This window comes from Fukomys damarensis, unplaced genomic scaffold, assembly GCF_012274545.1.
Source record: "Fukomys damarensis isolate Sample0158 unplaced genomic scaffold, DMR_v1.0_HiC HiC_scaffold_39, whole genome shotgun sequence".
NCBI classification, from domain to species: domain Eukaryota; kingdom Metazoa; phylum Chordata; class Mammalia; order Rodentia; family Bathyergidae; genus Fukomys; species Fukomys damarensis.
In genome coordinates, this window is record NW_022900951.1 from 73872285 (window position 1) to 73894857 (window position 22573).

Below are 22573 nucleotides of genomic sequence, written 5' to 3' on the forward strand. Positions count from 1 at the left end.
TCCAGTGTTTCTTTAAAGTCATAGGGAAAAATATTGTCAAATTTGAGTCTTATTGGTTAGATAATGAATGTCATTGCTGGTTTAAAACTTAACAGAAGACAAAATTAAATGGGGGCAGAGCAAGGATAAATGGTTGCAAAATAATGTAATGATAAAAATATACCATGGGCCATGGAAGTAGCTCAGTGGTGCTGCCACCTGCCTCGCGAGCATATGGTCCTGAGTTTGATCCCTGGTACAAAAAAATATATGCATAGATAAAGATATGGATATGGATACACACACACACACACACACACACACCATAGACCAATATAAACTAAGTTGTGATTAATGTATTGATTTTGATTCTCTTAGTCATTATCTTAATTCAGGCTATATCAAGTACTAGAGAGTGGGAGCTTATAAGCAATAGTAATTTATTTCTCATCAATTTGGAAGTTGGAGGCCCATGTTCAGGGTGACAACATGGTTGAATTCTAGTGAGAGGCCACTTCCAGATTGCAGACTGCTGGTTTCTTATTGTAGCCTTACATAGTAGAAAGAGAGCAAGCTAACTCTCGTATTTCTTGAGAGGCCACTAAACATATTTATGAAAGTTTTGCCCTTATATCCTGATTTGTTCCCGTAGGCCTACCTAAAAATGCGATCCAACTGGGAATTAGATTTAAACATATTTATTTTAGAGGGGCACAAACATTCAATTCATCTGAGGCCTCAAACTTGAAGATATACTATACTCCATCACTTTTCCTTGATTCTCCATTTAAAGTTGTAATGCTCTCTATACTTAAATACAGATATTGTAAATAATAGAAGATGATTTTTCATAGAAAAGACTGAAACTGAATAATAGAATTCATATTTTTTTCTTGGCATGGCTACAACACACATGAGCTAATTCTACACAAATTTTTTTAGATTGATTATTGTGACTGGAAATCAAGCTTAAAATATACTATATATTTAAAATCTGGAAGGTTACACAAGCAATAACATTTATTCCTATATAATAATTTGTATTTAACATTTATGCACTACAATACATAGAAACAAAAATTATGTTTCTACATTTTATTATAACTCATATTTAGAAATTCAATTTTAAGATGAAATGGAAGGGAAAAATAAACTGGTACTATAACAAAATCACAGTGAAAAACTTACTCTACTAATTAATCACTTTTAGAGGTGGTTTTACATGCTTTAGAATCCTAAAAATAAAATGCTAAACTTTTATACTTTTATTCTTTTTAGAATCTCATAAAACATCTTCCTGAGCAGAAGGTACTCAATGAATTGGCACAACTCAAGAATGAATATGATGACCTCTGTGAGCCTGAGCAGTTTGGAATTGTGGTATGTATTGAACACAAAGCCCACAGACTCAGCTGGGAGGTTAATAATTGTCAGAAATAATGAAAAGAAAGACATTTCAGCTGTTGACTTTTTTGTTACTATATAACCACATAATTAAATATAATATTGGCTGTCAGAAGAAATCTTTATTTACCCGGTGTATCTGTTGTGCTATTGAAAAATAGCTAAATAAAATTTTACATTTGCCAAATAGCTCAAGATATCTCCTCGAAGCTTCTTTGTAACAGCACGGATGTTCACTTTTTGTAATATATGCAAAGTTGTATGCAGTATTATATCAGCTATTTTTTCTTCCCTTTAGATCTTGATATTACATTTTGGCCCCTCAAAAAAGAACGCTAAGATAAAAGGGTAATAACTCTATGAATGCCAAAACAAACATTGGAGACTCTTTTCTGTGAAACATGTTATGTCTAAAAGAACACAAGTATTTTCACATTTCCTATTGAGTGTTATTGATTGATTGAAAGCCTGAATTATGCTATTTCAGGTGAAATATACCTCGTGTGATCATATCTTGTGGTGAAATTATTATTGAAATGAATTATTTTTCTTTATATCTCGTTCATTTTTAATTATACAGAGATGAGTAGTTATAAATTATATATTAGAAGAGTATAGTTACATGTTTTAAGTATTCACCAAGACCATTATTCAAATAATTGGCAAAACAAATAATAGGAAACCAAGCATTGTGATGTATTTAATTTGTTACAGAAAAGAATTATTTTCCTAGGTTTTTAACATATATTTCTTTGCTCTATGAATGAATATTTCCATTATGGTTGCTAGCATTAATATGGCCCCATGAACATTTTTCATCTGTATATTAAGAATTTTTAAATCTCCATTCGACCTAATTGTCAAGCATTATCTGCTTATCCAAAATATTTTGTCATTTTCTTTAATACCTGTATTTTAGAACTGATGTCATTTACTACTTTGCAATTTAAAAATCCTGTTTAAAGTCAAACCATGATAGATGAGACTGAGCTTGTTTCTTTTGAACCTGTGCAATAACTGCTTGCCTATATTTAGAGTTTTTAAATTCTAAGTCATAGTGTTGCCTGCATTGATATAGAAGGATTGTGTCAAGTGCTTGTGAAGAAAACAATCGCGTATTTGGGTACATTTAGAACATATAAAGGTACCTGAGAAATGTATTGCTCTTTATTTTTGAGTCAAGCAAATTAGTCAACCAAATCAGCTAGATATTATTTATTAGCTAGCAGCACTTTAGCATGATGTTAAATAATAAAATTTTATAGACCAAAGTCGATACTTGAAACCTAAATTGCTTAGATTCATGTTATAATTGAAGCAAGGATATCCTCCATCTTGGACTTTAGCTGTTTCATGATGGTTATGACTTTTACATTAGATACACTATGCACTTTCTCCGAAGCTGTTTTTCTTTTTGTATCCAGTTTATCTTAAAAGATGTATTACTTTGCCAAGTAAGTCCTTCAAGAGGAATATCTTTGTACCATACTGAGGAAATGAAGTTTGGGGTCATAAAAAGCAATATACCTTCTGAACTAAAGGCAAAATAGAAAGTGGAAGATATTTCTTGTTTATGCACATAACCATATATTATTCTGGGTCAGTGTGTATATGGATTCATCTAGTCCTCTTATTTACTCTTATACTTAACTGCATCTCTGGAGTAGGGAATGTCAAGGATATAACAAAGGAGTTTATACTATGTAAATTATCTAAAACGTTTCTCAGTCAGGATTTAACAAAGTATAGATAATCTCACCTTAAGGAAAATATGTTTGAATCAATACTTTAATCTTTTAATCATTTATGCTTTGTAGTGGTTAAAAACATTACCTTGTATGTAATAGGCAGTAAATAAATGTTCATTTAATTGAATTACAGGATATTTATTAAGTGTGAGAATGTGGTTTTAAAAATAGCATATTTTTGAACTAGGGAAGATTTGCTAATACACTGCAAAATTAAATTTTTATATATTTTTATATGCAAAATTACATTTTTAACCCTTAAACACATATCAACAGTCTATCATGACTAGGCCGGGTTTAGTGGTGCACGCCTGTAATCCCAGCACTGGGGAGGCTTAGGCAGGAGGATCCCTGTGAGTTCGAGGCCTGCCTGGGCTAAATAATGAATTCCAGGTCAGTCTCAACTACATAGTGAGACCCTGTCTCAAAAAACAAAAAAAAAAACAAAACAAAAAAAACAACAACAACAATAAAAAAAACAGTCTATCATGAGAACAACTTTAAAAATATTTAGATTTATTTGCAATAATGACAGGGTTTCCAAAATGGAGAGGCTTCTTGCTTCTGTTCTGTTTTTCCATTGATGTTATTAGTGTATTCTTTTAAAAATATGTCTTTATCATAGAAATTCTATATGCAAAACCTGTGTTGTCTCTTTGAATTTACAGGATAAAACTCAAGCTCTTAAATATTCTCCTTCTGCCTCTAATTTCTTTTCCAACTGAGGTCTTCAATATCTCTTCTTACTACAAAGTTATCTCTATTTCTGGTTTTGTTTCGTTATTGATTGATTGATTGATAAGTGTCCTTATGTTGCATCTACCTCTGGAGCAGCCAGCACTTCATGTACAGTACCACCACACCTGGCTTAATGATTGTTTTTTCATATAGTGTTGAGGATAGAACCCAGTGTCTTGTATATGCTAGGGAAATGCTCTACCACTAACCTATGTCTCTACCACCTCAGAAAAAGAAATGCCCAATTATTATTACTAATTGTTGTTGCTGCATTTATTGATAGAAACAAAAATATAATGAGGAATTACCATGTCATGTGCTATGCTAAGCATTTTTGTTTTGTGCCATCTTATGCATTGTGAGGAACCTTGTGATTTTGGTTTTATTACTAGCTCCATATTAGAGATGAAGAAACTAAGGCAAAACAAGGCCAGGTAATTTGGTCAAGGTTACATATTATGTAGTAGATGCACAACTTGAACCTAGGTGGACTAAATTCAGTCATTGCTTTACTATATTTTAGTACCACTACATGCTAATTTACCTCGTGTCATGCCCTACTTAACGGCAGCAGTATTTCTTTCCAGTTTTACTTTGTTCTGTTTGTTACTCAATGACCTCTTCAATTTATTAGTCTCCACTCTACCATTCTCTTCCGAAATATAACAGAATTCTCAAGTCACTTGTTGCCAAAAAATTAATCTATAAATGATGGCTGCATCAATAAATATTCATCATTGACCCTGAGGATGCTGCTAACTACTGACCCCTTTCCTAGTGTCAGTTTTTTTCAATGATTAGACTCTGTTTGCTCTCCACTTCCTTACATCTTGTTCACTATTCAACCAACAGCAATCCAGATCCTGCCTTAAATAATGCATCAAAATTGATCTAGGAAAGGTCATTAATTACCTTCTAATCATGCTTCAACTATACATCAAATCTACTCACTTTTCTCCATTTGAACTGCCACCACCATGTCCCAAGCAACATGGCCGTTCTCTATCCATACCAATAGCTAGTTTTTTCCACTTACATTTTGGCTCTTACTCAAATTAGTTTCAGAACAACCCTCAATGTGACGTTTTTACACTATATTTTTATTGTATCATACTAATTACCTGCTTAAAACAACAATGCTATTCTATAGCTCTAAAGACTTTATTATCATGACCTATGAAGCCCTATGTAGTCTGACACCTGCCCTCCTTTCCTACTTGGTCTCTTGCTCATTATGCCTCAGCCACAATGTGCTTCATTTTTCAGACATTTGAATTCACTATGTTATTTCTTGCCTTAGCAGCATTGTGCATTCTGTGCCTTCTCTCCTTATTCTTCTATTATTAGCTTAAATTTTTGCTTTCTTAGTGAAACTATCTCATTAAAAATAGAATTCCCTATAAGAATCTCTCAGAACACTGTTGAAACTTTTCATCGTGCAAATTATCATGATTTTAATTGTTTATTTGTGAGGTTGTTTACTGAATATCTGTAACCCTAGATTTTAAGTTATTTTTCCCCATTAAGTTTATTGGTATGTTTTAGGCATACAGTACAGTTATATTCATCATTAGGATCTTGTACTTTTACATGATGTATCTTGGTTCTTATTTTTGTCCCATTCCCCTGCATGCTCTTCACACCCCTGACCCCTCCGTATTTACAAAGACTTTGTTTCCATTTTTTCTTTTTCTCATATTTCTTCATTTACCATCTTTCCTTTCCCCTACCCTTCCCACTTCCCCTTCTCCTTTGGGCCTTTTCTTCCTACATCACATGATGAGTTATACAATTTGAACCTTATTTACACTTTTAGTTTTTCACACCAGAGAAACTATTCAGTCTTTACACGTGTGTGTCCTATTTATTTCACTTAAGAGTATGGCCTCAATGTGCATCCATTCAGCTATAAGTGTCTCTAATTCCTCATTCTTTATGGCTGAGTAGTACTACATTTTAGGGATAGATGGGTCAAATGGAACCTCTAGTCCCAGCTCTTTGAGGTATCTCCATATTGATTTCCATGGTGGTTGCACCAGTCTGCACTCCCACCAACAGTGGAGAAGGGTTCCTTTCTCTCCACCAACATTTGTTACTGGTTTATTGCTTGCTAGCAGCCATTCTTCGTGGGGTGAGGTGGAATCTCAGTGATGATTTCATCTGCATCTCTCAAATAACTCGTGATGTGAACATTTTTTCCATATATTAATGTGCTGCTTTTACTTCTTTGCCTGAGAAATGTCTGTTCATTTCAGGTACCTGTTTTTTAATCAGCTCTTTATATTTGGGGAGTCTGATTATTTTGAGTTATAGATAGTAGACCTTTGAAGAACAGCTGGAAAAATTTTTCCCCACATTGTAGATTGTCTCAGCTCTGTTGCTGGTTTCTCTTGCAGTGCAGAAGCTTTTTAATAAGGTGAGATCCCAGTTTTTGATTATTTGTGCTAGTTCTCATGCTTCTGAGGATTTATTCGTAAAGTCTTTTCTTATGCCAATGTCTTCCAGAGTTGTGCCTAACTTATCTTCCAGCTAGCTAAGTGTTTCTAATTTAATATGTAGATCTTTAATCCCCTTGGATTTTAGTTTAGTGCACGGAGAAATAAAGGGGTCTAGGTTTAATCTTTGGCAGGTTGAAATCCAGTTTTTCCAACACCGTTTATTGAAGAGGCTGTCTTTCTTCCACTGAGGATGATTGGCTCCTTTGTCAAACATGAGGTAGCTGACTCTGTCTGGGGTTGGTTCTGTATATTCAAATCTATTCCACTGAACCCAGGTCTGTTTCTTTGCAAGTACAATGCTGTTTTTATCAAGTGGCTTTGTAGTATTGTATCTTAGATTATATGTTTTGTAGGTGGATGACTCATGTTAATTGTGTTCCTGTCATTTCCCTAACAGATTTTTGTTGAATCTATTATGAATGCAAAATCAAGTAGATTTTCTTCCTCTTAGTTTGTATTCATGTGGTAATTAATAATACTAAAGAATTTAAACTTCTTTCTGGAAACTTTCCTTCTACTGCCTTTTGTTGTTTTTATTGTTGTTGCTGTTGTAGTTTGTTTGTTTTGTTTTTGAGACAGGGTTTCTCTAGGCTGGCCTGGAACTCCCAGTGATCCTCCTGCCTCAGCCTCCTGAGTGCTGGGATTACTGGTGTCCACCAAGATGTGAGGCTGTCTCTTCCTTTGACTTTTTAAATAAATAATCTTTGTTGACATTATTCCTTTAACCCTGACCAGTTTCCTATAGAGTTTCCATTACAAGTAACTTCCTAAATGATAAAAACAAAATCTCAATAGATAAGGGTAGGCATGTGCCAGATGAGATTACTCTGCAAAATTGATTAAAATGAAAATAATAACTGTAAACACTGAAGTTGGCCATTCTTAAGAAATACAGTGATTGGGCTGCTAAGCTTTCTTTAACCTTTTTGGTATTTTAGCAATCACATAGTTGAGTTTAGTTATAATCACATGTAATTAGTTTGGGAGAAAAAGAAGAGAAGAAAGAAATTATGGTAACTAAATACAAAACTAGAGCCCTTTCCTATGTCTAGAGGCAGACCTGCTGGTGAGAGGGCTATGCTAGTTCCCACACCTTCTGTGATCAATAATCTACTTCTGCAGGGGGGTAGATTGTCTGCATAGCTTCCCACTGACTTGTCTTCCAACCTGCCTCCCACAGAATTGAATTTGGCACATCACTGTAATTATGTGCTGTATCTTTACTGGAAGAAATTCACAAATCTTTGAAAGCTCTGGCAGATAGAACCCCCAGCAGGAGCTTTTAAACTCTTTATAGAGTGTGTTTGATGCTCAGCTGTTCTCAAACCTCAGAGCTATGGAAATTCCCACTTGTGTTGCACAGGGGATAGAGACCCATACTGTGTATATCTATTAAACAAACACACATTCTAAGAAGAAGAAAGCAATAATTAGTTCTCTTAGTAATCAGTACTTTATATTTCTACATCAAAAATACCCATATTTTAAAATTAAAAATATTCTAAAGCTCTAATCTAACAAAAAGATTTTGAGATACCTTATACATTAAAAATCTTTCTAATGAAAAGTATGAATTATACGCTATTGCTGACATCACATTGAAATTTTTTTACTGGAGTGTATGAAAATGGAAATTGAAAGTATTTGCTTGTATTTGGAAGTACAACTATAAAGATGCTGTGGTTTTTAATTTTTTAAAGCTTCATATGAGTTTGTAGGCTGTATTCATGATACTTTAACCAGGTAAAAAGGAAATTCTTAAAAGCTTCCTTTTTCTCCTGCATATCATAAAAAAAATTAACTTGGATAGAAAATTCCATGTCCTTTTTTCTATTTAAAAGAAATCATTTTTCAGGCCTCCATATTCATTGGAAAAATTATTTTTCTTCATTTTATGTCCTTTCACTCAAAGTGTTTCGATACATAATACCCTGAGTGTTTCTATTTTCATTCTTTCTATATTTATGAATGCTAGCTCTGACTTCTAGATGTATATTCATTTTGTCTGAGAAAAAGCTGGTTTACTGAATTTGAAATGAGATAAAAGAAAATTCACTATGATTCATTCTCAAAAGTACTGTATACATATTCTTGTTCCTTTCAGTAACTTGTAGTAATCTATTCTCATGACAGGGCTGTTTATTTCCATGAGCTTTTGCAATAAAACAAGGTAAAGAAAACCACCTAAAATTGAATATTCATAGTTTCTGTGTGAGTGTTAATCAATTTTGGAATTGATTGCTTTTCCTTAAAAGTAAAAAAATGGAAAATTAAATCTTGTTTTTTTATATAGCACTAATCCCTAGAGTTTTATTGGTCTTTTTTGGCCTCAAACAATTATTTTCTAAAAGGTTTTTTTTTTTTTTTTGGACCAGAGATTGAACTCCGGTCCTTGCGCTTTTGAATCAGGCAGCGGCATTTCTGAACTAAATTCCCGACCCCTCAAAAAGATATTTTAAAATTTTTGTTCAACTTCTTCATAGGATTCTTCTTAGTTTACAGTGTCTTTGGGGAAGACATTGTTATTTTGTTCTGCTCCAGAATAAAGACAAGTAGATGTTTGTTGATGCATAATTTACACATACCACTATCTTTGGGGAAATGTTCTCCATCAACAAATCATTGTTTTTTCCATATAAAGTCAGTTTTCAATACTACATTTTCAAAGTTTCAATTCACAGGTAAACTAGAGCTCTCATTTCTCATGATATCTAATATATAAACATTTGCTATGTACTCATATTACCCATACACTCTGGGTTTACTTGTAAACTCTGCTATCTTGACCAGGCCAGCAAATGGATTTGGTGCAACTGGTCAAAAAAGTCTTAGCCTTGAGAAAGTTATTATGTATAAAAAAATTAGAAAGTTATTTAATAGAGAATCAGAAATGTCTTTGCTTTATTTCCATATTTGCAGGAAGAATTTGTCTTAGTCATTGACTCTGAATCTCACTTTTGTAGATAATTTTTTTCAAATATCTAACATATATCCATACAGGTGGTTTAATATATTCCCTTTACTCAGAGGTACAAAATTATTCTGAATAGTCAGTGGTCGTTGTATCATAATAGTATGTATTCATTACAAATTTATCTTAATTCTAATGAATTCTTGAAATTTTATATTTTAAAGATGCTTATGTTTAAAGTATACTCATATATGACAAGTATTTTTTTAGCTTATTGGTACATTTTAAGTATACAGTACAGTTACATTCATTATTGTGATCTTGTACCTTTACATGACCAGTGTTGGTTCTCATTTTTTCCCCTTATCCCTGCCTTCCCTTCGTCTCCTCCTCCCCTCCCCTGTTACAAACACTTTATTTCCATTTTTTTCATTTTATCTTATTATTTTCTTTTCCCTTATGACAAGTATTAAAGGAGGATATCTTTTTTCTTGTTCCTTAAATTTTAATCTTTTTTTTTTCATTAATCTTACTGGTGCTTTTCAGGTATACAGTACACTTACATTCATCATTAGGATGTAGTACATTTACATGTTGTATCTTGATTCTTATTTTTGCCCCATACCCCTTCCCTCCCTTCACCCCCTACACCCTTCCCTATTTTCATTGACTTTGTTTCCATTTTTTTCCTTTTCTCGTATATTTTTCTTTTTCCCTTCTTTCCTTTCTGCTACCCTTCCCACTTCTCCTATTTCACATTTTCAGTTATACAATTTCAACCTTATTTACACTTTTAGTTTTTCACACTAGAGAAACTATTCATTATTTTTTTGTTGTTTTGTTTTTGTTTTTTTGAGACAGTTTCACTGTGTAGTTGAGACTGACCTGGAACTCACTATGTAGCCTAGGCTGGTCTTGAACTCACAGCAATCCTCCTGGCTAAGCCTCCAAGTGTTGGCATTACAGGCATGTGCCATTACGCCCAGTTTAAACTATTCATTTTTTACACATATGTGTCCTGTTTATATCAGTTAAGAGTATGGCCTCAATATGCATCCATTTAGCTATAAATGACTCTAGTTTCTCATTCTTTATGGATGAGTAGTACTCCTTTTTATAGGAAAAAACAAGTCCTTGTCCAGTCTCCAGTTCATGGGCAATTGGGCTGTTTGCAAGTTTTAGCTATCATGAATTATGCTGCTATGAACATGGGTGCACATCTACCACTGTGGTATGATTCTTTTAATTCTTTTGGAAAGATACCCAGCAGAGGGATAGCTGGGTCAAATGGGACCTCTAATTCTAGTACTTTGAGGTATCTTCATGTTGATTTCCACAGTGGTTGCACCCTTCTGCACTCTCACCAATGACGGAGAAGTGTTCTTTTCTCCCCACAACTCCTCCAGCATTTGTTATTGGTTGATTTCTTGGTAACAGCTATTTATTTTGAGGTGAGATGGAATCTCAGTGTTGTTATCTACATCTCTCAAATGACTAGTGATGTTGAACATTTTTTCATATATTTATTTGCTGCTTACATTTTCCTTTAGTGTATGGTGAGATATAGAGGTCTAGTTTTAATCTTTGGCAGGTTGAAATCCGTTTTATCCAACAACATTTATTGTAGTAGCTATTTTATTTCCCCTAAGGATGATTGGCTTCTTTGTCAAAGATGAGGTAGCTGAGTACATCTAGAGTAATATCTGTGTCTTCCAATCTATTCCACTGATAATTGGGTCTGTTTCTTTGCCAACACCATGCTGTTTTTATCCCAGTGGCTTTGTAATGTAGTTTCAAGTTTGGGATTGTGATACCCTCTGTCATGCCTCTGTTGCCTAGAATGGCTTTTACTATTCTAGGTCTCTTCTGGTTCCAAATGAATTTTTAGATTGTTTTCTCTAGTTCTGTGAAATATACTGTGGGAATTTCAATCAGGATTGCATTGAATCTGTATAACAATTTTGTAAATATGTCCATTTTCACTATGTTCATTCTTCTACCCAAGAGCAAGCAATCTCTTTCCATTTTCTTATATCCTCTTTAATCTCTTTGTTCAGAGTGTTGTAGTTTTCAGTGTAGAGGTATTTTGCTTCTTTGATAGATTAATTACTAGATACTTCATTTTTTTAATGCTATTTTGAAAGGAATTGTTTCCCTCATTTCTCTCTAGGTCTGTTATTTGTGTACAAAGAAGGTTATTGATTTTTGAGTGTTGACCTTGTATCTAGCTACTCGACTGAATGTGCCAATTAAGTCTGGAAGTCTTTTGGCCGAGTATTTTGCATCTACTATGTAGAGTAACGTATCATCAGCAAAGTATTACAGTTTAACTTCTTCCTTTCTTCGCTTTATTTTTTTTTATGTCTCATTACTGTGGCTAATGTTTCTGAAACTATGTTAAACAGGAGTGTGATAGTGGATGGCCTTGTCTTGTTCATGATTTTAGTATGAATGTTTTAAGGTTTTGACCATTTAGTATGATCTTGGCTATTGTATTTTTGATAGATAGCCTTCATCAATTTGAGAAAAAGACTGTGTGTTCCAATTTTCCATAGAATTTTTATCATGAATGGGTGTTAAAATTTATTGAATACTTTTTGTGCATCCATTGAGATGATCATATTTTTTTGTCCTTGACTCTGTTAATTTAGTGTATTTTATTTATTTATTTGTTTATTTATTTATTTATAATTTGAACCATCCTTGCACCCCTGGCATGATTAATCTCACTTGTTCAGGGCATAAGACCTCCTTCATGACCTTCTGTATTCTGTTTGGCAGTATCTTATTGGGTGTTTTTGCATCTATGTTCATTAGGGTAATTGGCCTGTAGTTCTCATTTTTGGTTGGTGTCTTTCCCTGGTTTTGGAATCAAAGTATCGCTTGCTTCCAGGAATGAATTTGGAAGTACTGCTTCCCTTTCAATTTCTTTGAAAAGTTTAAAGAGTAGTGGTAATAGTTCTTCTCTAAATGTTTTGTAGACCTGGACTTTTCTTGTAAATTTTTAATTATATTTTGTATTTCATTGATTGTAACTTGGGTGTTTAGATTTTTTTAAATCTTCTGCATTCAACTTTGGTAATTCATATGTATCTAGAAATCCATTTATTCTGTATTTTCCATTTTATTAGAGTATAAGTGCTCGAAATAAGTATTGATAATCAGCTGAATTTCTGTTGCATCTGTTGTGACTTTACCTTTTTCATCCCTAATTGCATTGATTTGAAATTTTTCTTTACTTTTTTGGTAATGTTGGCTATGGGTTTATTGATTTTAATTATTTTTTCCAAAAACCCAATCTCTAATTCATTGATTTTTTTGTGTGTCATTCTCTTAGTCTCCATTGAATTGATTTCTCCTCTGATCTTTATAATTTCCTCCCTTGTACGAGGTTTGGTTTGGTTTGTCTTGCTCTTCTTTTTATAGGCAGTTAAGATTCTTCATTATATTGCAATTTCTTATGTTACTCATCTTCAGTTCAACAATTCTTTGTTTTTAATTCAATGTGTTCTAAGAGCTAGTACATGGTCTATTTTGAAGAATGAACCACATTCAGCCAAAAATAATGCGTATTCTGAATTTGTAGGGTGGAACATTCTGCATATTTCTATTAAGTCCATTTGTTCCAAACCTTGGTTCAGTTCTAGTATTTTGATGTTGATTTTTCATCTAGATCACCTGTCTGTGATAGTGGGGTATTGTGGTCCCCACACTACAATTATATTAATGCACATTTGGTTCTTCATATCCTTTAATATTTGTTTTTTTTTTTTTTTAGATGGGGGCATTTGTATTTGGTGCATATATATTTCTGGTTGTTATGTCTTCCATTTCAATTGTTTACTGAACAAGGATGTTGTGATGTCCTTTGTTTTCTTAAGTTTTGGTTTGAAATTTACATTTTCTGCAAATAGGAGTACTTTCCCTCCTCACCATCTTTGTAGTTATCTGGGAAATTATTTCTGTTTTGAATTTTTCTAGAGCCTCATTCATCTGTTTTGTTACTTGCTGTGCTATTAGTTCACGGTATCCTGCTGGTTGATTGCCAGACTTTTCCACTTAGTGACTCCCAGAATTTACCTTTGTGAAGCTGTAAGTCTGCGTTTGCACCTTGCTTGAATGTTTTCTCATTTCTATTTTTGTTGTTGGTACTGTCCTTTGTTTAGTTCCTGGATTAATACTTCAATATTCCATGTATAGGTGCTCTTTAAATTTTGAGTCACTACTGACTTGGAGACACTCTCATTTTCATAATACCAGGAAGGACAATTGATTAGATCAGTCACAACACCATAGTCCAAGTGATACATTCAGGAACACAATAACATCAAGCTCAATTTAGAAAATGACCATTTTTGGCAGCTATTAATATATCACCTTTAACCAGGTGAATTAAATCAAAGTCGAGGACCAGTGTAATATATGTTTCTTGTGAATAAATTCCTCAATATAGTAACTTTGCCATTCAGAATCGAGACTCAGAAAGGAGCTGGGAATAGAGGGATAGATAGTAGAAGGATAGGGGAAGGTTAGAAATGAGGCCAGAGGACACAGGAAGATCATGCAAATGCCAGGAAATTATTGAAGACAAGAGGGAAAAACAGAATGAAAGAACAAAGACAAGACTAGAACAACCTAGCAGCAATAGGGAAGTTAGAAACTGTACTCCCTTTCCTTTGAAACTAATGACAGTCAAGAGAAGGAAAAAGAGAGAGAGAAAAAAAAGAAACACAGAATAAATCTGAATTAGGGCACAAACAGGAACAAAAAGGGAGATGAAGAACAATGTGGGAGAGCAAGAGACTGAGTGGGAAAGAGAATAAAAAAGAAAAAAAGGAATTTGAAAAGAGTAGGAAAAAATTAAAAATAAGAGGAACAGTAAAAATAATAACTTTAAAAATTAAAAATAAATATGAAAAGCCTCCCTCAGGGTATGTCTCTGCTGTTACCATAGACAATGTGGGCAGCAGTGTGCAGATCTAAATCGGTAAGTCTCAGCTAGCCAGCAGCAGACCTGAGATTCAGGCTGATTTCTGGCTGCAAGGCCCTGGTTGATCTCCCTGACCTCTTGCAGGGTTGAACTCTGCAAGGTTCTACTACAGGTTCCACCTACTCATCTCCTGAGGATAGTCTAGGTTCCTATGGGAGGTGGTGATCCCTCCAATTTACCAACCAAAGTGGTCTGGTGTGCCTTTAGTATACAGTTTCTCTTTACTTTTCCAATGGGCTTCAATTTTCATCAAGGAGCCTGAGAGGCCTTCTTTCTGTTGTTCAGTTCTGCTCTATCTTGGGGACCTCACGACGATGGCCTTTATGAGCCCATGTGGCTCTGTGGTTTGGATCTATATTTTGGCACAACCAGGAGGCCAGACCTAGGGTGGGGATAGGAATGCTTAGGTGATGCAGGGGAACCCATATCCTCTCCTAACTGTTCTGTGCTGCTTGTAGGCCCAGGGTGGTGTGGGTCAAATTTGAATCTTTTTAATATCATAGACACACTGATTAATTTTACTGATTCTTTTTTTTTGGTACTGGGGATCGAACTCGGGTCCTTGCGCTTGCAAGGCAGGTGGCGGAACCACTGAGCTAAAGCCCCGGCCCTACTGATACTTAACAGTTGCTTTTTTAGTGATATGTATTTAGAAAAAAAAGTTTATTAGCACACATTTGTATTACATAACATTTACATTCTTTGTGACAATTTGGCACATGTACATAGCACATTTTAACTCCTTTTTTTGTTACACTCTTTCCCTTCCCAACCTCCACGCTGATTTCATCTCTTGATCTCTGTCCTTTTTTTTTTTTTTTGCTTCATGTTTGCAATTGTTTACACTCCTTTTGTGGAGCTGGTACACGTACCAAATACATCTCAGTTCCTTTCCCTCTCCAACCACTCACTTCCCTCTACATCTTCATTTACCTCCTTTTCTTTCTTTCAATTTGGATTTTATCTATTTTTAAATTAATTTTATTGGTACCTTTAATGTATATAGTATAATGGCATTCATTGGTAGAAATTTGTACCTTTACATAATCAATCTTGGTTGTTATTTTTCCCATTCCCCATCCTCCCTTCAACCTTTCCTTTCCTATCTATCTAGAAAGGCTTGTTTCCATTATTTTTCATTTTCTCATATTAATTCCATTCCTTTCTTTCCTTTCCTCTACCTCCTATTTCCCCTTCTCCTTTGTCCCTTTTCTTTCCATTTCACATTACCTATTATACCTTTTAGTCCTTATTTATACTTTCAGTTGTCACACTCGAGAAAATATTTGGTATTAACACGTGTGTCCTATTTATATCATTTAAGAGTATCGCCTCATTGTGAATTCATGTAGCTATAAATGTCTCTAATTTCTCATTCTTAATGGCTGAACAGTATTCCGTTGTATAAAACAACAACAACAGCAACAACAACAACCACAACAAACGTTTTCTATATCCAATCTCTCACTGATGGGCGATTGGGCTGCTTCCAAGTTTTAGCTATTATACATTGTGCTGCTCTTAAAATGGGTGCACATGTATCACTGTGGTATGATTCTTTTAATTCTTTATGGAAGATGCCCACCAGGGGAATACCTGGGTCAAATGGGACTTATAATTCTAGTTCTTTAGGTATCTCCTTACTGATTTCGACAGCGGCTGCACCAATCTACACTCCCACCTGCAGTGGAGCAGTGTTCCTCTTTCCACACAGCCCTACAATATTTGTTATTGGTTTATTTCATGAGAGATAGAAGCCTTTCTTTCTGGGGTGAAGTGGAATCTCAGTGTTGTTTTCATTTTCGTCACTCAAATGACCAGAGATGTTGAGCATTTTTTTGTATGTTTATTACTATTTCTACTTTTTGTCTGAGCAATGTCTGTTCATTTCAGATGCCAATTTTTGGATAGGGTCTTTACCTTTGGGAGGTCTGTTTTAAGTTCTTTATACATTCTAGATAGTAGACCTTTGAGGAACAGCTGATGATTTTTTTTTTCCAGATTGTGGGTTGTCGTTTCACACTCTTGGTGTTTTCTCTTGCTGTTCAGAAGCCTTTAAATAAAAAGATAACTCACTTTGTGATTGTACTAGTTCATGGGCAACTGAGTTTTTGTTCATAAAATCATTTTTTACACCAATGTCTTCAAGAGTTCTATCTAACCTCCCTTCCAGCCGATTTAGTGTTTCTGATTTATTATTTATATCTTTAATCCATTTTGATTTTAGTTTAGTGCATGGTTAGAGATATAGGTCTAATTTTGATCTTTGGCTGGAAACCCAGTTTTTCCAGCACCATTTATTAAAGAGACCATCTTTCCTTCAGTGATGGTGTTTGGCTCCTTTTTCAGAGATGAGGTGGCTCAGTGTGTCTGGAGTTGTTTCTGCATTTTCTAATTTGTTCCACTGGTCTTCAGGTCTGTATCTTTGCCAGTAGAATGATGTTTTTATCAAATTTGCTTTGTAATATAGTTTCAAGTTGGGGATTATGATATTCCCTACCTTCTCTTTATTGCTTAAAATTGCTTTTGCTGTTTTAGGTCCCTTCTTTTTCCAAATGAATTTTTGGATTGTTTTCTCAAGATCTGTGAAGTATGCTGTTGGGATTTCAATTGGGATTGCATTGAATCTATGTAGAAGTTTTGGAAGTATTGCCATTTTCCCTATGTTGATTCTTCCTACCCAGGTGCAAGGGATGTCTTTCCATTTTATGAAACTCTCTTTGCCTATTAGGAAAACAGAGCGAGTGCAGTTAAATAACCTGATGCTGAACCTCAAGCTTCTAGGAAAGGAATAGCAGGACAAACACAAAGCCAATACAAAGGAGGATATTATTAGATTAGATCAGAAATCAATACAATTGAGAGTAAAAGAATGATACAAAAAAATCAATGAAGCCAAGAGTTGATTATTAGGAAGAATAAACAAAATTTTAGCCACCTTTATCAAAAAATGAAAGGAAAGGACCAAATCCAGGCAATTAGGAATGAAAAGGGTGAAATCACAACAGACCCTGCAGAAATCTGGAGGATCTTTAGTAACTACTTTGAGAACCTTCATGCTAAAAAGATGGAAAATACAGAAGAAATGGACAGATTCTTAGATTCATATAAATTACCAAAGTTGAACGAAGATGACCTAAAAACTAAACAACCCAGTATCTATCAATGAAACTGAAAATGTAATTAAAAACTTACCAACTAAGAAAAGCCCAGGCCCTGATAGCTTCACTGCTGAATTCTACGAGACATTTAGTGAGGAACTACTGCCACTACCATTTAAACTCTTTAATGAAATTGAAAGGGGGTAATACTCCCAAATTTATTCCTAAAGGATCACCTTTATCTCCAAAGCAGAGAAAGACCCAAAGAAAAAAGAAAACTATATGCCAGTCTCACTAATGAAAATGATGCAATAATCCTTAATAAGGTACTGGAAAATAGAATGCAAAAGATCATCAAGAAGATCCTACACCCTAACCAAGTGGGATTCATCCCAGGGATGCAGGGATGGTTCAGCATATCCAAATCAATAAATGTAATACACTATAGTAATAGAACCAAGGATAAAAACCATATGATCATCTCAATAGATGCATTAAAAGCATTCAACAAAATCCATCATGCATTCATGGTAAAAACCGTACAGAAAATTGCAGTAAATTGTCTCTATCTCAATTTGATAAAAGCCATCTATAAAAATCCAGCAGCCAATATCATACTAAATTGTGACAAACTGAAATTCTTCATGCTAAAGTCAGGAGCAAGACTAGGATGTCCACTATCACTGCTCCTGTTCAATGTAGTTTTGGAAACAGCCACAGCAATTAGACAAGAGAAAGAAATAAAAGGAAGAAAGATAGGAATTGAAGAATTCAAATTTTCATTATTTGCAGATGACATGATACTCTATATACTTAATAACCAAATTCATTAAAGTAGCTGGATTCAAGGTTAACACACAAAAATTAATAGCTTTTCTGTACATGAAAAACAGACTCACTGAGAGATGGCATAATAAATTCCTTTCACAACATCCAAAAAAATGAAGTACCTAGAAAGCAATCTAACAAAGGAAATTAAATACCTCTATCCTGATCTACCTCCTTTTTGAACATGAAAAAGTTCTAAAGGCATGGTTTTTACAAATTCAAATGGAAAGATGATAAAAATAACCTAAAATTTATATGTGAGTATAGAAATCTTATATGGCTTTTTTCTGCTCATTCACATATGATTTTTACAGTCATGCCCTGTTTTTGTCTATTTTTAATGGTAGTTTTGTAGTAAATCAATATTCCCTAGCTGTATATGTATGTAGTATATAAAATTCAAATTATATATACAAATTCATGTCTTAATTCTTTAGAGAAATAACCTACTTATACTTGATTTCACTATAGCTGTCAATTTACTTTTCTTGTTTTTTAATATGGTGCAGTTCAACTGTAGAAATGAGAGTTGCTTCGTGTGATTTGATAGGCAAGTACCTCATAACACAAATAAATCCCCTACATAATACATTACCCTGGTCAGCATCCCCCAGCATTTCAGGAATGAATTATAAAACAAAGGATTTCTGTCAAGTAAAACACTGCAGGGGACTACAATGAAAAATAAATACATGATTCAGCAGAGTTTTTGTTATATTTACCTATATCACTTAAGTGCACTCAAGTGCCTTTTTGAGACATGAGCCTTTTAATATTTATATCTGTGGCTGGGATTTATCTCATTGCTTCCTATTATTATAAGCTTGGTTTTCTAAGGTATTCCTTTACCTGCCAAAATCCTCCGATGGAGGTTGAACTATTACCTATCAGTGTACCCTACTGTGATAAAAAAAAATTCAGACTTCAGTCTGTGAAAATTCTGTAGATATGGTCAATACATAGTGATTTCTAGGTCTTGTTAAGAGCTGTTCCCATATAATTTCCCCCCTTTCATATTCCTTTTTCCCCCCTTTGGTCATTTTTAGTTTTTTAAAAATTAAGTTTACTGGTACATTTTATGTATACAATATAATGATATTCATCATTGGAAATTTGTAACTTTACATAATGTATCCTTTTTCCCCCATACCCTTACCCTCCTTTCATCCCCTCCACCCCTCCCTATTTATAAAATCTTTATTTGCATTTTTTCAATTTCTCATATTAATTCCATTTCCATACCCCTTCAACTCCTCCACCCCTCCTTATTTACGAAGTCTTTATTTCCATTTTTTCAATTTTTCATATCAATTCCATTCCCATACCCCTCTCACTCCTTCCCTCTTGCCCCTTTTCTTCCTATTTCACATTATTCCTTATACCTTTTTATCCTTATTTACACTCTCAGTTTCTCTTAATTTCATAAGAACACATTTTCAATCATAATGTTTCTAGTAGTAAATTTATATTTTGATTGTACAATGGCCTAATACAGCACAGCATGATATTATATTACATTCAATGTATAATGAGCAAGTATGTTCTCCACTGAATTCTGGTAACGTACCTTCCTTAATTGTGGATGAGAAAAGGTTGCGCTCAGCTTTGGGAGAACAATTAAAGATGATGTTTTCTTCCTGCTGTGAATTTCTGAGTATAAATAAAAAAGTTAAAGAGGAAAATAACCATTGCTTACACTGTGTCTGTTACTGTGATATGACTGTTTCACACTGTACCTCATTTAATTCATACTGCAAGTTATATAGAAAATTTAGTATCCATTTCTGTTGAGCAAATAAAGACTTGTAAATGTTAGGTGATTTGGACCAAGTCGCACAGCTAAAAAGTAACTTAAGTCTGATCTAAGCTCATACTAAAGTCCATCTTTTTTCTACATTGATTTATATCATCGTTCTAGAATTTGTAGAGATTTTTGTTTTCTTTCTTCTGAAATTTAAGGGAAAAATATTTGTTTCTTGAATTCCATCCTAAAAGTAGGTATAGAATGCTGTATACGTGGGTTTAGATTTTTCCTGGGTGGTGCACTGGAATAACGCACCTGGTAACAAAGAACCTTGCCAAAGTTACCACTTATTTCCTCACATCATCATGCTGTTATACCTCTTCAACTATGCATCTTAATCTATCATTTTGTTGATATTACGGTTACTATTTGCGTTAATGAATATATGAATTTATTCATTCATTTTACAGTCATTTCTTATTTTAACCACCTATCATTTTTTATCACCTGCCATTCATCAAACCTTGTTGTAAGTAATAAATGAATGAAGAACTTTTGGTTGATCAAATAGCAGTTCCAACTTCCTTGTAGAATACAACTTCTTCCTAAAATCAGGCCGACTGATGATAGATTAATATTCAGTAGTATCAGTTCCACTAAGTTAATTCCCTAGCATTTCTGGTCTGACATTATAACTGAATATATTATTTTTGGGAAAGTAAAATATTACCATCAACTCTCAATTTTGTTCAGTAGGCAAGTCTTTCTGTCCTTCTTTGAAAAAGTTCTGGAAAATGCTTAGTCAGTTTAGAACTGTTAAAATCAATTAGCAAATATTAAAATTTCTAATATATTAAGAACATCTGCTCGTTACTCCTTATAGTTCAGTCATTTGACTCTTTTTTTCTTACTCTCTACAGCCCTTCTCAACAACCTTGTTTCTTAGAGCATCTATTCAGTTAGCTCCCAAGTCTGCCAACTTCTAATACTTACCTTCTCCTAATTTCCAGGACTGTATTTCCAAATTCTACCACATATCATAATAATACCAAAAAGCTCAGTATGTCAAAAAAGCAATATTGCTTTCCTGTCATAGAGTTAGCATTTTACTACTTACAAGAGGATTTAGATAGGTAAAGAAAAAGGGGTTCAAGGAGAACATTAAATAGTCTATTTATTGTAACCTAACTTTGAAGAACATAAAATTTGAGCTTGAATATTTAGCAAGAAAAATAAAAGACAATTCTAAGAAATTCTCCATATCAGGCTATTGGAATATTACTCCAAGATTTGGAGTCTTAATAAGTAAAAGCTAATTGTATAATTGATAGTAGTAAAATATCCTGCTTTGAACATGATAAAATGTTCAATAATATATGATAATAAGGCTGGGAATTTAATTCACTGGTGCCTGTGCCTGCCTCGCAAGCACAAGGTCCTGAGTTCATCCCCAGTACCAAAAAACAAACAAACAAAATAATAAATGATAATAAAATGTTTTAGTAACAAATGAGCAGTGTTTTCATTTGTGGAGCTACTACTTTTTACCTTCCACAGTGCTAAGAGCAGAAACTTGAAAAAGAAGGAATATTTTCATGTCAGTAATTTGACCCCAGTCCATTTATTAAAACAAGTCTGCTTTATAGATATTTTCTCTGCTTTGCTGATGAGGAACCTCAAGTACAGAAGATTAAACAGTCTATTAGTCCAGAAATTAGTCAGATCATGTGAAAATTTCTAAATTTAGTTATGACTGATTGCAGTTTTACCAAGCTGCACCCATCCTGCCCCCGCTGTCTGGGTCTCTGATTATAGTGGACTGGAGTATATCAGGGAAGGTAAATTCATCTACCCCCATTCCCTGAAACAAAACAATAAGCCAAATAATAAACACACCAAATCAGCACCTCCTTCTGATTTCAGTAGTGCTAACATTGTTCAACCTCACAACAAACTTGAAACCTAGGAGCCATCTTTGAGTTTCTTCTTTTTTAACTAATCAATTAATTGCTGGGTCTCATTGACTCTTCCTTAATTCTGTCTTTTGTATTCATCCCTTCTCTCTCCCTGCTGTCAGCATCCTACTTTATTAGCTGTTTCTCAGGTCCTTCTGAAACCATATTCATGGACACTCTGCCCCTGATTTCTCCCTCTACCAATCCTAGTTACTGCTTCTGATAAGACAGTATAGTTCTTAAGAGTCTGGACTCTGTAACTCCAAATGTGAGGGTCCACAACTCTAAATCCCTGTGATATAATCTCACCTTTCCTCATTTTAAAAATAATGATAATAACCTCCCAGGATTATTTTAAGAATCAAATAAATCAATATATATGATATTTGTATGAAAAATGCCTGGTACAAAGTACTCAATAAATGTTAATTGCTATTATTATTGTGTTCTTATTAAAATATGCTTTAGCCACAATACTTCACTTGAAGCTAACTTTAAAAATAAAAAAGGCCAGTGGCTGGTGATTTAACTCAGTGGTACTGTGCCTTCCTGATAAGCACAAGGAATGGAATTCAATCCCCAGTACAAAAAATAAACGAAATAAAATAAAAAAGCCCAAATCCATAATCTCTATGTTTATAAGCCAAGGGTTGAAATACAAAGCCCAGACAGATAAA

At 34.0% G+C, this 22573-nt stretch overlaps 1 protein-coding gene across 1 annotated transcript in view; it reads left to right on the top strand.

Moving 5' to 3' along the window:
* Diaph2 (diaphanous related formin 2) overlaps positions 1-22573 on the top strand; it is an 857618-nt gene that overhangs the window by 388304 nt on the left and 446741 nt on the right. The window contains 1 exon segment of the mRNA XM_033760220.1: positions 1258-1359. Coding sequence (XP_033616111.1) covers positions 1258-1359 — 102 coding nt within the window.